The sequence below is a fragment of the Bipolaris oryzae genome, assembly GCF_000523455.1.
Source record: "Bipolaris oryzae ATCC 44560 unplaced genomic scaffold scaffold_79, whole genome shotgun sequence".
Taxonomy (NCBI): domain Eukaryota; kingdom Fungi; phylum Ascomycota; class Dothideomycetes; order Pleosporales; family Pleosporaceae; genus Bipolaris; species Bipolaris oryzae.
The window spans coordinates 82,817-95,374 of NW_006911355.1; the positions used below are offsets into that span (position 1 = coordinate 82,817).

Consider the following 12,558-nt stretch of genomic DNA (forward strand, 5'->3'; position numbering starts at 1 on the left):
GTATTATGGGTACTGAGTACTGTTTTCCTCAGAGAAACACTTTATTCCGTACATTCATCGTTGATCTCAGTGAAGTCTCAGCAGAGCGACAAATTAAAATACTTAGTACATTGTTCTTTATGTGGCGGTGCTTACACGGAAACGTCGGCGGCCTGCCCAGTTTCCCGAGCGCCGAGTCTCACAACTTGAGCGTCCGTAACTTAAGACATCACCGAAGCCGCATGAATGTAAACAATACTTTTAGAAATCTGTTCAAGAATTCAAAATTTTCTTTTAATCAAATTAGCATTACTGATTTCTTTTTCCCTTCAACCACATTGATAGTGCACGAAACCCTAGATGCAACGAAGAGACTAAACTACACAAGAACGCATTGCTTGTCATCCGCACCAACACTTGCACCATCGCAAAACATACCCACCAAAAACCATGGCGACCCGTCAAAAAACAGTCTTAATCACAGGGTAAGAACACTGTCCCTTTCCCTCTCCTCTATCTCTCCCGAAAGCCACACACCTAACACACAACCCAACCAACAGCTGCACCCCCGGCGGTATCGGCCACGAACTTGCCTTAGAATTCCTCCGCCGCGGCTTCCAAGTTTTCGGCACCGTACGCTCCGAAGAAGCCAAAAAGACGCTGCTGAGCGAGGGCGTCATAGCAGTCACCCTTGAAGTCACGTCGGATGCGAGCATTCAGGCGCTGCATGATGAGATTTGTGAGCGTGTTGGCGGAAAGCTTGATGTTTTGGTTAACAATGTGTGAGTAATTTACCTTGTGCTACTCTTTACTACTTTGTTTTTGTTGTTTGTTGCGTAATAGGGTTGTTTGGGAGAGAGGTGCTGACGCAATACTACAGCGGCATAAGCCACACAGTCCCTGTGCTGGACCTAAAAATCGAAGACATGCGCAGGGTTTTCGAAATCAACGTGTTTAGTTGTATTCGCTTGGTGCAGGCGTTTGCTCCACTTCTTATTGAAGCGAAAGGAAAGATTGCGAACATAGGGTCTGTGGCTGGTATTGTGCCGTATGTATTCGGTGGTATGTATCTGTTTCCCCCCTTTGGATGTGCTAGTTGGCTGATGCAAAATAGGATGCTACAATGCGTCCAAAGCAGCACTACATTCCTATACAGATGCGCTGAGGTTAGAGATGGCGCCGTTCGGGTATGTATTTTTCTCATATGGCTGAGGGCCGTGCGAAAGGCTGACTATGAATAGTGTTCAGGTTGTCCTGGTTGTCACAGCTGGTGTGAAGAGTAGGATATCCGATGTTAAGAAGCGGCTTCCACCGAATTCGCTGTACATGCCCATAGAGGAAGACTATTTGTTCCGTCAAGGAAACTCTCAGCGTAGGTCAATGAGACTCATGTGTTGAGCAAGATGCTGATATTGTGTCAGGAACGGCAATGCCGACGGAAACCTACGCACGGAAAGTCGTGAGCGACCTTCTCGAACCAACCTCCAAAGCCTGGCTATGGCGTGGACATCAATCAAGTCTGGTCAAATGGCTTTCATGGCTTCTTCCCCGCGGCTTCTGGGTAAGAGACTCATCACTCATAGCTTTTCCCGCTCGTATCTTTTCTAACACTCCACCAGGATCTTTACTTTTCCAGAAAATTCGGGCTTGGGAAGTTACGTTCATAGTGTTAAGAGGTTCGGGATATTTGGATTGATTTAGAGTTCCCGGTTATGCATGAGGCGGGCGTTTGGTATGGCTTAGAATAGGGTTGAATTGCTATACCACGTAGCTGTACTTTGGTCGGCAGCCGTTTCTGACCACCCACACCCAGTATCATGATTACAACATGTAAGCGGCACTGAAGAAGCGTGTGGCTTCAGCTTTATATCACTTTACCTGTCCCCTGCTGTGCTCGTGCTGACCACTACTTTTGTTCGCATTTAGCCCCGCACAAAGAACTATTAGGACCAACCGTAATATTTAGTTAAATTATAATTAGCTGCAATATTTTCTACATAAAAAACTAGTGTCACAGTCTGTTTGGCTGAACACGGTGGAATAAATGTCTAGAATGTTGGCTGCTAGACAGTGCCAAGAAGCATGTGACAGATATTCCCCGATGACTTTTGCTGCTGAACACACCGGCAATATTATTCATTAGGCGAAGACACCTTGTTCCCAAAAGAAATTATCCCGGCGATTCAGCCATGTCGAGTCGAGAATATAGGCAACTCGGTGCAAGAGTAATCATCTGACGGACATTTACCTTGGTTTGGCGTCGCGTTGTCCGAGTTGCCGAGGCACATGGCTTCCCCACACGACCTGCCATGCCCCAGCCGGCGCGAGCGTCTCCAGGTCGCGCCTCCACGTTTTGGATATCTTTTTTCCTACATTCTTGTCTCCAGCGGTCGCTTCATCTTTTATACCCGTCACCGACTTTTGCTGTGACCCAACTGTGAGCCCAACATGCCTTTTAACACAGAACTTACGAGGGCACTCGGCATCAGAGGTACGCACGCTCACCTTCGACTGCGCCTGAGACGTATAGGTGCTAACAGTGAATAGTGCCCGTTGTGCAGGGAGGCATGCAATGGGTGGGATATGCTGAGCTTGCTTCGGCTGTCAGCAATGCAGGTGGTCTTGGAATAGTAGGCATCCACCATATCACCATCTCAAGATGCCGCTCCTTACAATACCCCCATAGTTGACCGCCCTCACCCAACCAACCCCCGAAGATCTTCGCAAGGAAATCCGAAGATGCCGAACCATGACCAACAAGCCCTTTGGCGTCAACCTGACCCTTCTTCCCGCCATGGTACCTCCGGACTACGGCGCGTACGCCCGTGTCATTATCGAGGAGAAGGTCAACATTGTCGAGACGGCAGGAAACAGCCCTGGCCCAGTTATCAGGCAACTGAAGGCTGCTGGCACGATCATCCTACACAAGTGCACCACCATCAGGCACGCCCAGTCTGCTGTCAAGCTCGGCGTTGACTTCCTGTCCATTGACGGCTTCGAGTGCGCCGGTCACGTTGGCGAGACGGACATCACCAACTTCATCCTGCTCAGCAGAGCCCGCCAGTCGCTCGGTGTACCTTTCATCGCTTCAGGAGGCTTTGCTGATGGTCAGGGTTTGGCTGCTGCGCTTGCTCTCGGTGCATGCGGTATCAACATGGGCACCCGATTCATGTGCACAGTTGAGGCTCCTATCCACCAGAACATCAAGCAAGCCATCGTAGATGCTCAGGAAACAGACACTACTTTGGTCCTTCGACGATGGAAGAACACCTCCCGTTTATTCGCGAACAAGGTTGCTCTGCAGGCGGTCGATGTAGAGAAGACCAGCCCAACTGGCAAGTTCGAGGAGGTAGCCGAGTTTGTGAGCGGCAAGCGAGGCCGACAGGTCTTCTTGAATGGCGACAAGGACTTTGGTGTAAGTGAAGAATGCGCTCCCCTGCTTGGATAATTATTGACATTCTTAGGTCTGGACTGCTGGTCAAGTCATCGGACTCATCCATGATATCCCCACCAACGAGGAGCTTATCAACCGCATTGAGCGGGAAGCTATCGAGACGATGAAGAAGTCGCAATCTCTGTTTGTTGCTGATGATGCTTCGATCGCCAAGAGCAAGTTGTAGAGGACTAGACAATAGATTTTGGTATTTGAAGCGATGATCTTGATTAGAAAATAGTCTGTAATTATACCATATGTTGAAAATTTGGATTTTCATAAATGATTCATCTGGAGCATAACACTGCAAGTCTGGAAGTGACTTTCATAAATTCCCACCGCATAATACGATGCGTTTTCGATCTCAGGGTCTACCCACACGTTCTCGTTCACAATGACGTTTGACTCATAACATCGTCACAACTACATCTTACCGAAATCTAATCTTCTAGAATACTCAAAAACAATTCAAACTCATTTTACACATTCAAAAAACGGAGCGGATCTTGAATCCCAATTATCTAGAAAACCCAACTACACAAGTTCACAATGTCTTCCCTCACTATCCAAGAATCTTCCAACACGCAACCCCAGAACCCCGTCAATCCCGGCGATGACACATCAGGTACTTTCAAAGGCGATCCCAGCGTCCCATTCAAGACTGGAAGGTCGACCGATCCTGCTGGTTTGAGTACTTCGGTGGATAAGGTACGTTCCGTCATCTACATTTCATAATTGTCTACTTGATCTTCACGTGACACTTCGGTTCATGTACATACTAAGTGCCTACACCTAGTCTTCATATGGCCAACAAAACGCCTCTGATACCTCTGAGCAGCGTCGAGGAGAAGACTTAAAGCAGAACACGAAGCAAGAGTATGAAGGTAGTAGTAACGTGGGTGTTAAGACGGGGAGTGAGAGTCTGCTTGATAGCGTGGAACGGAGCGTAAAGGAGAGTGGCCAGGAGGATAGGTCCAGGGTGGATGTTGGGCAAGTTACTGGGGGAAGGAAATCAAGGCAGAATCTAGTGTCCGTGAATGATTGAAGATTAAAATGCTTTTGTATTAAAGAACTGATTTACCCCCACTTCATTAAATCCCAGTTATCCCATCAGTGCATTACGAACCGGCCGAAACAACGGCCGTGTATAACAAGACCCGCTACAACTCGAACATACAAACACTTACTCCCTAATCTCACAAAACACTCCCACCCCTAACCGTCTCCTGACTTCCCCCATCCCCCTCCCCATACACATTTCCAATCCTAAACACCAAACTCGGCTCCCCAACCCCCTCCCCCTTCCACCCCACCAACCGCACCTCCTCCACAACCTTATGCCCCAACTCTCTCTTATGATGCATCAGCAACCTCGCCACCCCACTCCCATTCGGCGTTCCCAGAATCGCCGCTACACTCTCCTCATCCTCCTGTACTCTCCAAACCACATTCCTCTCCAGACCCACCGTCCTCTCCTCATCCACAACCCCATCTTTCCTCAAAACACGCCCCAGAATATCAAGCGTAGCCGCATTCGTAATCCCCAGCCGAACCACAAACCGTAAATTCGCATTCCCCCCCGCGATAATCTGCCACTGGAGAAACACGACGTCGGACCAATACCGTAACTCGGGCAATGCGCCTCCTCTCCCTTTTCCCCCTTTCTCGCAGCCCTCGCGTAAGAGAATCTGACTGGGCGACTCGTTATCGACAGCTACAATCATTCCCGCCGCCCCGTTGATCACGGTGTTGAATTTCGCCCACGTAACGGGTACGTAGATGCCGTTTCTCACGCCGGAGTCGAGGTGCGAGTGTCCGATTGGTGTGTTTGTGGAAGGGGATACGCCGAGGGAGTGTTGGAGGGGGTAGAGGGGGGAGGAGGAGGGGAGGGTGAAGGGGGTTCTTTCGTAGCCCCAGTGGGAAAGGGCGGAGGGGGAGAGGAAGGTGGTTTGGGCGGTTTGAAGAGGGGAGTTGAGGAGGAGGGCGGCTTCGTGGTCGGTTGCGCGCATCAGAGTCAGTAGGACGTGGCCTTTGGATACGGCGGTGGTGTAGTCGAGGTTTTGTTGGCGGATGATCATTGTCTTTGAGGTGGGATGCTTTGGATAGGGGTTGTTGTTGAATGTGGTGATGGTGTGTATGTGTGTTTGGCATTTATGGGTTTAGGGATTGGATATTAAACATTTTGGGCTTTGTTTTCGAGGGGAGTGAGGCAGCTGTGAATCACTTCGATTGTCTTGAGTATTTTGCGTCACCTGCCCAAGGCTTCTGGCTTCATGTCTGATTCATCCAGGCAGCAATCGAGACTACCATAGAGTATGGAATCTCTATAGAACTCATACTTTGAGTACAATTTCCTTTTTGATTGTTCGGAGGGCAATGCGTATTCATGCATTTTCCATTTCGAGGTGAGAAGTAGATGAAGTGAGAAGTGTGAAGATGACCAAGTTTCACTTCATGAAGTCATTTTGTATTAATTCAAAGATGAATGAGACATTCAGCAACCATGTACGTGATCATGGACTGTTCACTTTTTGAATTTTTCCATTCTTTTCTTGTTACCAATGCTATGATGCAACACGCAGTATACGTTACACAAGAATTCGGACGCTTTTGATGCGCCTATCTACGCCGGCTATGCTCTCATGGCCCGCATGATCTTTAAGCAGCTTGAAGAAGAATACCTCCATCCGGTCCCTTAACAATATCTATATCTTCGTGAACAATGAATAAACATCCGACATGGCGCCGGCAGCTTAAAGATCGCGTATCCAGTCTTTCAGGCTCGTAATGCTAGAACGTCGTCTTCGCCTCGAACTGCTTCGTTCTGAGGATACGTCAAAACTCCTTCTCCTGCTGTCTATGCTCCTGCGACCCTTGTTTTCTGTGTCCAGCACCACCACCATAACTGTACAATTGTCTGCACCCTTCATTTGGCCCTCCTTTTGAGTCAGTTCCTCTGCAATTTCCTTTGCTTCCTTGCCCTGTTGCCACCTGTCTACAGCCAACTGTGTGGCTACTTCTGCCTCGCGCGCCCCACCAACACCATCAGATGCCAAGAGGATAAGGGATTGGCCGTTGAGGGTTCGTACTGAGAAATGAGCTTTGTTGGACACAAGGTCATGCTTTGCAGCCTTTCCTGGTGCAAGGCCAGTTTCTACTCCGACGAGATCTGAAAGGTCATGGCCAGCGAGGCGATTGACGCGTGGCTTCTTCAAGTCGAGGTCACCGAGTGCGCGCGACATGCTGACACCGCCGATACGGGCGATGCCAGATGTGTAATTGATTTGGCCGCCCGACTCTTCTATTCTTCGCTTCTCCAACGGGCTGTCTGGTGTGTGTTCTACGCTTAGGGCTTCAACGTTCCAGCCCATGCTCGAGTCTGACCGTGCGGGCGAATTGGGGGAGAGTGACTGTGGAGAGCGGGCCTCATGCTCGGCATAGTAGCAATGGCTGTCGCCTAGGTTTGCCTGGATGAGGAGATTTTGCTTGGTGTCGACGAGGACTAGGGTTACAGTTGAGCCGCCATCCAGATCGGCCTGATCAAGTTCACGATCTACAGCCTTTAGAGCAGACTGAATTGCATGCTTATACTCTGCAACACTCGATGCTTTCGGATGTGTCAAGTGCTGTTCTAGGTGTGTGTGGAGATGCTGCGCCACATGGTTCACAACTTGTGTGCCTCCGCTGTGGGCCGAACAGTCAGCCTCAACGCCACAGTGGCTAGTGTCGGGACAGGGTTCTTACTGGCCATCGTAAACTGCGAAGATTGCGAGATCTTTCCGAGATTTGATTGAGCCGGGGAGGAGAGTGATGTATCTGTCTTCCTGGTGTTCGCGGGCACCTGAAATCTGTAGGGGAAGTTAGCGAGTGCCGACTGGGGTAGTGGGCATGCCGGCAATGGGAGCATGCAAGGGGCAAGGCACTCACCCTGCTGACGCCGACGTCAATTACGTTGACACTCATAGTGGACGGCTGTGGCTTTTGGAGTTGCTTTTTTTTGTAGAGTGGAAATTGTAGAATGCAAAACGAATTGATTTGAACTGAGAAAGGGACGAGGTCGCGTTTCCTTTTACAAACAATCATCAGTCGTCATAGAGCCAAGCCATGCCCAGGGACTGCCTGTGGCAATTCGCGTGATGCGCCTATACGCGACTTCACAGCCCCGACGTCATACGCCCGCTCAACAGGTGTACCCTGTGCTGGGTGGAGTCCAATCCGGGGGTTGCCCGCGCCTAGACACGATTACTGCACGATAACAATATTCGGCTCAGCCTCAGACGGAAACTAGTTTATCTCTCGCTCGACATACGCACAGCGCGCTGGATTGTGAGGGGTGAGGGGGTCAGCATGGCGGGGGTCTGCGGACGAAACGAGGGTCCAGATGGGTGACGGGATGCGTCCATTTTCTCCGCGCCCAGCCGCCATGGCCTTTACGCTCAACGCCTGGGGATATTGTCCGCGTCGAGCAATCCTGTGCTCGTGTGCGTGTATGCTTAGCACATAGACTCTATCGCAAGCGGAGCCGCCCACACGCGCAGGCGATGTAACAGTGCCTGCCAATCCAGGCCCTCCACCGTCTATCACCCGTGTACACTTGCTGATCACTTGATGCGTTCTTTCATGTCCGCTGTAGATCCGCTGCTTTCTTGGCTTTTGAGCGGATCGGCTTGGAAAAATGGACATATGCACAAAACGAGTTGGACGCTCTTGTTGAAAATGGCTCACCAACTAGTATCTTGCACTGCCTCAACCAACGGGTGGAGGCACCAAATTTCCCATCTAGGGCCATCCCAACACCCATTCCCATACACCGGTGTCCGTTGTCTTCTGATCCGACCCATCTTTATCATTACTCAGAACCATCACTGTACAGATGCCTATCCACCACACGTCCTTGGTCGAAGGAATATGGTGCCAGAGGAAAATGCCTCATGCCCCTCGGACCACGCCGCTCTTCATCCACTCGTCTCTCAACCTGCTCCATACTCCCTCTCCTCGGAAGCCCCATGCCCGCTTCTCCTTTTGTAATTCCTTAACCTCTTCCTTTAGCACTTCGCACTGCTCCTCGTTGCTGCCGCTGCGTGCAACCACAGTCAAAAGTTCAGTGCACGCAATCTCCTCGCTCATGCACTTAGCCACCGCACTCATGCAGTCTTCCACCTCCACACCAAAGCCATAGATCAACTCATGGAGAGCTTCCATAGCTCTTCGGTCGTCTTGGAAATGCTTCTTTAACGCTCGGGGCGTCTCCGGAGGCTTTACCCCTTCCACCTTGACCCGGCACAGTGGACATGTGCGGTGGGGGTATTTGGCCTCTTCGATTTTTGGCGTCATCATCCACTGCTCAAGGCAAGCTTTGCCGACGACATGCCCACAGTGCTTGATCCGCACTGGATAGTCGTCCAGAAGCTCGTGGATCGGGAATTCGGAGAGGGCGGTGTAGGGATTCTGGCATATTGGACAGCACGCAGCAGTGTCATCACCAATAACACGTGTGTCGTTTGTAGTAGTAGCAAGCTGCGCCAAGGGTATAGCGCAAGCAAAGTGGTCGACTACGATCGACTCTGCTTTATCCGCAATACGTGCTAGCGTGTCTAGCAAGTCGGCGGCCTCATCTGACAAGCGCTGGAGGCGCTCGGTATATACTGCACCAAGCTTGACAATATCCTGCAGATGTTCTGCGAGATTGCGGTGTAGCGCCACCATGAACCCAGCCTGCAAGCGGCTCTCTGATGATGGGAGACTGTAGTCGGTGAGAGCCATATACAGCCTCTCCCTCTCCGTCCAGTCTCCCTGTTGACCTTTGTATTGCTTTCCAACAGCGAGCTTGATCGTCAGCATCTCTTGCTCTCGCGGCATAGCCTTGATATGACAATCGAGTACGGCGGATAACCACTTTCGAGCGGCAGTAGCTTCCTCAACAACTTGTGCATCATCCAGATCCTCGAGACGCGGCGGGTATGGGAATCGATGCTTCTCAAGTCTACGCAGTATATCCGGTGCTATGCACAGTACGTTCTCTAGCCGATTGTCTTCTTGTGCGAGCCTGCACACATCTTCAAGGATGCGCATGCGCAGACGCACTCGCTGATACGCCGCTGTCCTGCGTCAGTAGGAGGGTAACATTATAGAAACAGCAAGCAGTCGAGCAACTAATTTGACTAAGAGTTAGACACTTACCTTGCTCGTTTACCCACGCATGGCGTACTTGCGAACTGTATTCATTTGACTGATGCGACATGTTTGTAGCATTTAGGTTGTCTTTCGGATTTGGTTGCAGTCAGGGTGCTTGGATCAGAGAGAAGGGTTTGCAGAGGTGATATAGCCAAGCAGGTGCTTGTTTACTCCTTCTGCAGGTGTGAAAGCGAGCGGGGCGGACTGTTTGTGCGCACGTGATGAAAGTGGAGGTAGTGCCGAGAGGAGTATAGAAGTGGAGTGTAATGCTTCCTTGGGAGCATTTCTAGATATTATGAATACGGTAGGGGTTCAGGTACTACGTAAAGATGAGTAAATGAGACGATATGATTCCTGAACAGTTACAGTCCCTGAGATCGAGGCAATATACTTACGCGGCATATTGACATTGAATGGGCATGGTACCAGAAAATTGATATGTAACGTTTTCGTTATAATTTGAAATTGCTGGTTTCTACCAGATTTTTCATGGGAACCATCCAGTGAGTACTTTAAATTGCATAGAATCAGTTCCCCGTGTAGTAACCTGTGCCATTGGATTCGTAGAATTGCCCCCACATTCACACAAGCATTGTGAAGACATAGACATGGTATCGTGCAGTCCATGAGTGAATGCTATCAATACATGTATTGGACATAGCTCTTGGTTCTGTGACATCGAAGAAGACACCAGTAATCAAGTGCAGCACGAGCGCCGAAATGCGGCATGTTGATTCAATTTCTTATATTTCCAAGGTCAAATCTCTGGCTTGATTAGAGAGCCTAATCAGGTGCAGATTATGTTAAACTATAAAGCTTCGTCACTGGTACATGATGTCTATCTTGAACTCTACTGTGTAAGAATGGAGTAACGGTGTCCAAAGGAGGCTAGCGCTTGGAGGGGTCTTGGCAGACGGGAAGAGCCGCACGTACTCTGGCATCACCAAGACGCGACAGGACAAGGCATCGATACCCCTCAATTGTACTTTGACCGCACATGATGCTCACATAGCTGGTCTTTTTCTGTCCTCGTCCCTGCAGCATCTACAATTCCACATAATGGCGTCGGCCGTCTTCTTTCTCGACCTCAAGGGCAAGGTAGGGCGGTCAAGGCCAGAGTGATGCTGTATACTGACGAGTACATAGACCCTTTTGGCGCGCAACTACCGGGGAGATATTCCCATGTCGGCGGTTGAAAAGTTTCCTGTCCTACTCAGCGAGGCTGAAGACGAGAGTTCGGCCGTCCCACCATGCTTTTCCAGCGAAGGCATCAACTACCTCTACATCCGCCACAACAATCTCTACCTTCTCGCCCTCACAAAACGCAATACAAATGCCGCCGAGATTCTCCTGTTTTTGCACAAGGTTGTCGAGGTCTTCACAGAGTACTTCAAGGAGCTTGAGGAGGAGAGTATAAGGGATAACTTTGTCGTCATCTACGAGCTGCTGGATGAGATGATGGACTTTGGATACCCACAAACGACCGAAACGAAGATCTTGCAAGAGTATGATCCCCATATCTTCATCATGCGATTCGTTTCTGACATAGTTTCTGCGCAGGTACATTACTCAAGAATCCCACAAGCTCGAAATTGCACGGCCGCCTATTGCAGTCACAAACGCCGTCAGCTGGCGAAGCGAAGGCATTCGATACCGCAAGAACGAAGTTTTCCTCGATGTTATTGAATCTCTCAACCTACTCGTATCTGCAACCGGCAGCGTGTTGCGATCAGAAATTCTGGGTGCTGTCAAGATGAAGTGCTACCTCTCAGGTATGCCTGAACTGCGACTGGGATTAAATGACAAGGCCATGTTTGAGAGCACAGGAAGAGCCACTCGAGGAAAGGCCGTTGAGATGGAGGATGTCAAGTTCCACCAATGTGTGCGCTTATCAAGATTTGAAAATGATCGAACCATCAGCTTCATTCCACCGGATGGCGAGTTCGAGCTCATGAGCTACCGATTGAACACACAAGTCAAGCCCCTCATCTGGGTCGAGTGCATAGTAGAGAGCCACTCGGGCAGCAGAATAGAATACATGTTGAAGGTAAACATTTGTAATCCAACGATAAGAATGCTATGCTAACACGTTCCAGGCGCGAGCACAGTTTAAGCGACGAAGTACAGCGAATAACGTCCAAATTTCGATACCCGTTCCAGAAGACGCAGACACACCACGGTTCCGAACAAACATCGGCACGGTCCACTACGCACCAGAAACATCCTCCATTGTTTGGAAAATTAAGCAGTTTGGAGGTGGCAAGGAATTCCTCATGCGCGCTGAACTAGGCCTGCCGTCTGTCCGTGGTGACGACGAGAAGGGCGGTGGTATGATGGGTGGTTTTGGTGGCAGTATGGGCGGTGTTGGCGCTGGCAAAGCAAAGAGGCCCATCAACGTCAAGTTTGAGATTCCGTACTTTACTACTTCAGGTATCCAAGTGCGGTATCTGAAGATTATCGAGCCCAAGGTAAGTTCACTTGGTGGATGGTTTTGCGTATGGATTACTAACACTGATACAGCTGCAATACCCATCATTGCCCTGGGTGCGCTACATCACACAGTCAGGCGATATCGCTGTGCGATTACCGGATGTGAATTAGAGGATAGTCAACCTCCAGCAATGGACACATTTTTGAGAGGGCAGAGCGGGAATCCTTGTTCGCTACATTCTGCATGCAGTGTGACGACATTCTGAAGCATCCAGTGCCGTTCATACGTTCCACAAAAGCAATTCATTCGGCTTTTGCTGCATACAACCCGGCACTCAGATGCAAGCAATCCGGCACATATGTATCAAGCCTTCCCCAGATTTGAGTCGTAGCCACAATGTGATTGAATGCGGCTTAGCACACGGAACACAATGTCGCTTTTCATGTGTGCGTGTACAATCTTGAAGAAACGCATTCTTCGCGTCTTGATTAGCCTTGACGATATGCATGCCACGTAATGAGCGAAAAACAGGTTACGTAGT

General features: G+C 49.8%; 7 protein-coding genes across 7 annotated transcripts; 4 read left to right on the forward strand and 3 right to left on the reverse strand.

Moving 5' to 3' along the window:
• Positions 1-429: 429 nt before the first annotated feature.
• On the forward strand, positions 430-1,646 carry COCMIDRAFT_97337 (uncharacterized protein; the record flags this gene model as incomplete). Its single annotated transcript, XM_007690509.1, has 7 exons — positions 430-464; positions 540-761; positions 860-1,041; positions 1,094-1,166; positions 1,221-1,351; positions 1,401-1,540; positions 1,599-1,646. 7 exons carry the CDS (start codon positions 430-432, stop codon positions 1,644-1,646), a joined length of 831 nt encoding a protein of 276 aa, XP_007688699.1.
• A 781-nt stretch (positions 1,647-2,427) lies between these two features.
• Positions 2,428-3,599, forward strand: COCMIDRAFT_97334 (uncharacterized protein; the record flags this gene model as incomplete). The annotated part of the gene is made up of 4 exons (XM_007690510.1): positions 2,428-2,470; positions 2,527-2,609; positions 2,666-3,394; positions 3,444-3,599. The coding sequence occupies 4 exons, from the start codon at positions 2,428-2,430 to the stop codon at positions 3,597-3,599; spliced, it is 1,011 nt and encodes a 336-aa protein (XP_007688700.1).
• Positions 3,600-3,961: 362 nt separating this feature from the next.
• Positions 3,962-4,457, forward strand: COCMIDRAFT_97215 (uncharacterized protein; the record flags this gene model as incomplete). The annotated part of the gene is made up of 2 exons (XM_007690511.1): positions 3,962-4,120; positions 4,209-4,457. 2 exons carry the CDS (start codon positions 3,962-3,964, stop codon positions 4,455-4,457), a joined length of 408 nt encoding a protein of 135 aa, XP_007688701.1.
• Positions 4,458-4,608: 151 nt separating this feature from the next.
• Positions 4,609-5,490, reverse strand: COCMIDRAFT_5938 (uncharacterized protein; the record flags this gene model as incomplete). Its single annotated transcript, XM_007690476.1, has 1 exon — positions 4,609-5,490. One exon carries the CDS (start codon positions 5,488-5,490, stop codon positions 4,609-4,611), a length of 882 nt encoding a protein of 293 aa, XP_007688666.1.
• A 675-nt stretch (positions 5,491-6,165) lies between these two features.
• COCMIDRAFT_5939 (uncharacterized protein) lies at positions 6,166-7,375 on the reverse strand (the record flags this gene model as incomplete). The annotated part of the gene is made up of 3 exons (XM_007690477.1): positions 6,166-7,096; positions 7,157-7,260; positions 7,340-7,375. The coding sequence occupies 3 exons, from the start codon at positions 7,373-7,375 to the stop codon at positions 6,166-6,168; spliced, it is 1,071 nt and encodes a 356-aa protein (XP_007688667.1).
• Positions 7,376-8,341: 966 nt separating this feature from the next.
• On the reverse strand, positions 8,342-9,653 carry COCMIDRAFT_97339 (uncharacterized protein; the record flags this gene model as incomplete). Its single annotated transcript, XM_007690512.1, has 2 exons — positions 8,342-9,510; positions 9,593-9,653. The coding sequence occupies 2 exons, from the start codon at positions 9,651-9,653 to the stop codon at positions 8,342-8,344; spliced, it is 1,230 nt and encodes a 409-aa protein (XP_007688702.1).
• A 992-nt stretch (positions 9,654-10,645) lies between these two features.
• On the forward strand, positions 10,646-12,187 carry COCMIDRAFT_97276 (uncharacterized protein; the record flags this gene model as incomplete). The annotated part of the gene is made up of 5 exons (XM_007690513.1): positions 10,646-10,684; positions 10,733-11,091; positions 11,147-11,633; positions 11,683-12,054; positions 12,107-12,187. The coding sequence occupies 5 exons, from the start codon at positions 10,646-10,648 to the stop codon at positions 12,185-12,187; spliced, it is 1,338 nt and encodes a 445-aa protein (XP_007688703.1).
• Positions 12,188-12,558: the final 371 nt, after the last annotated feature.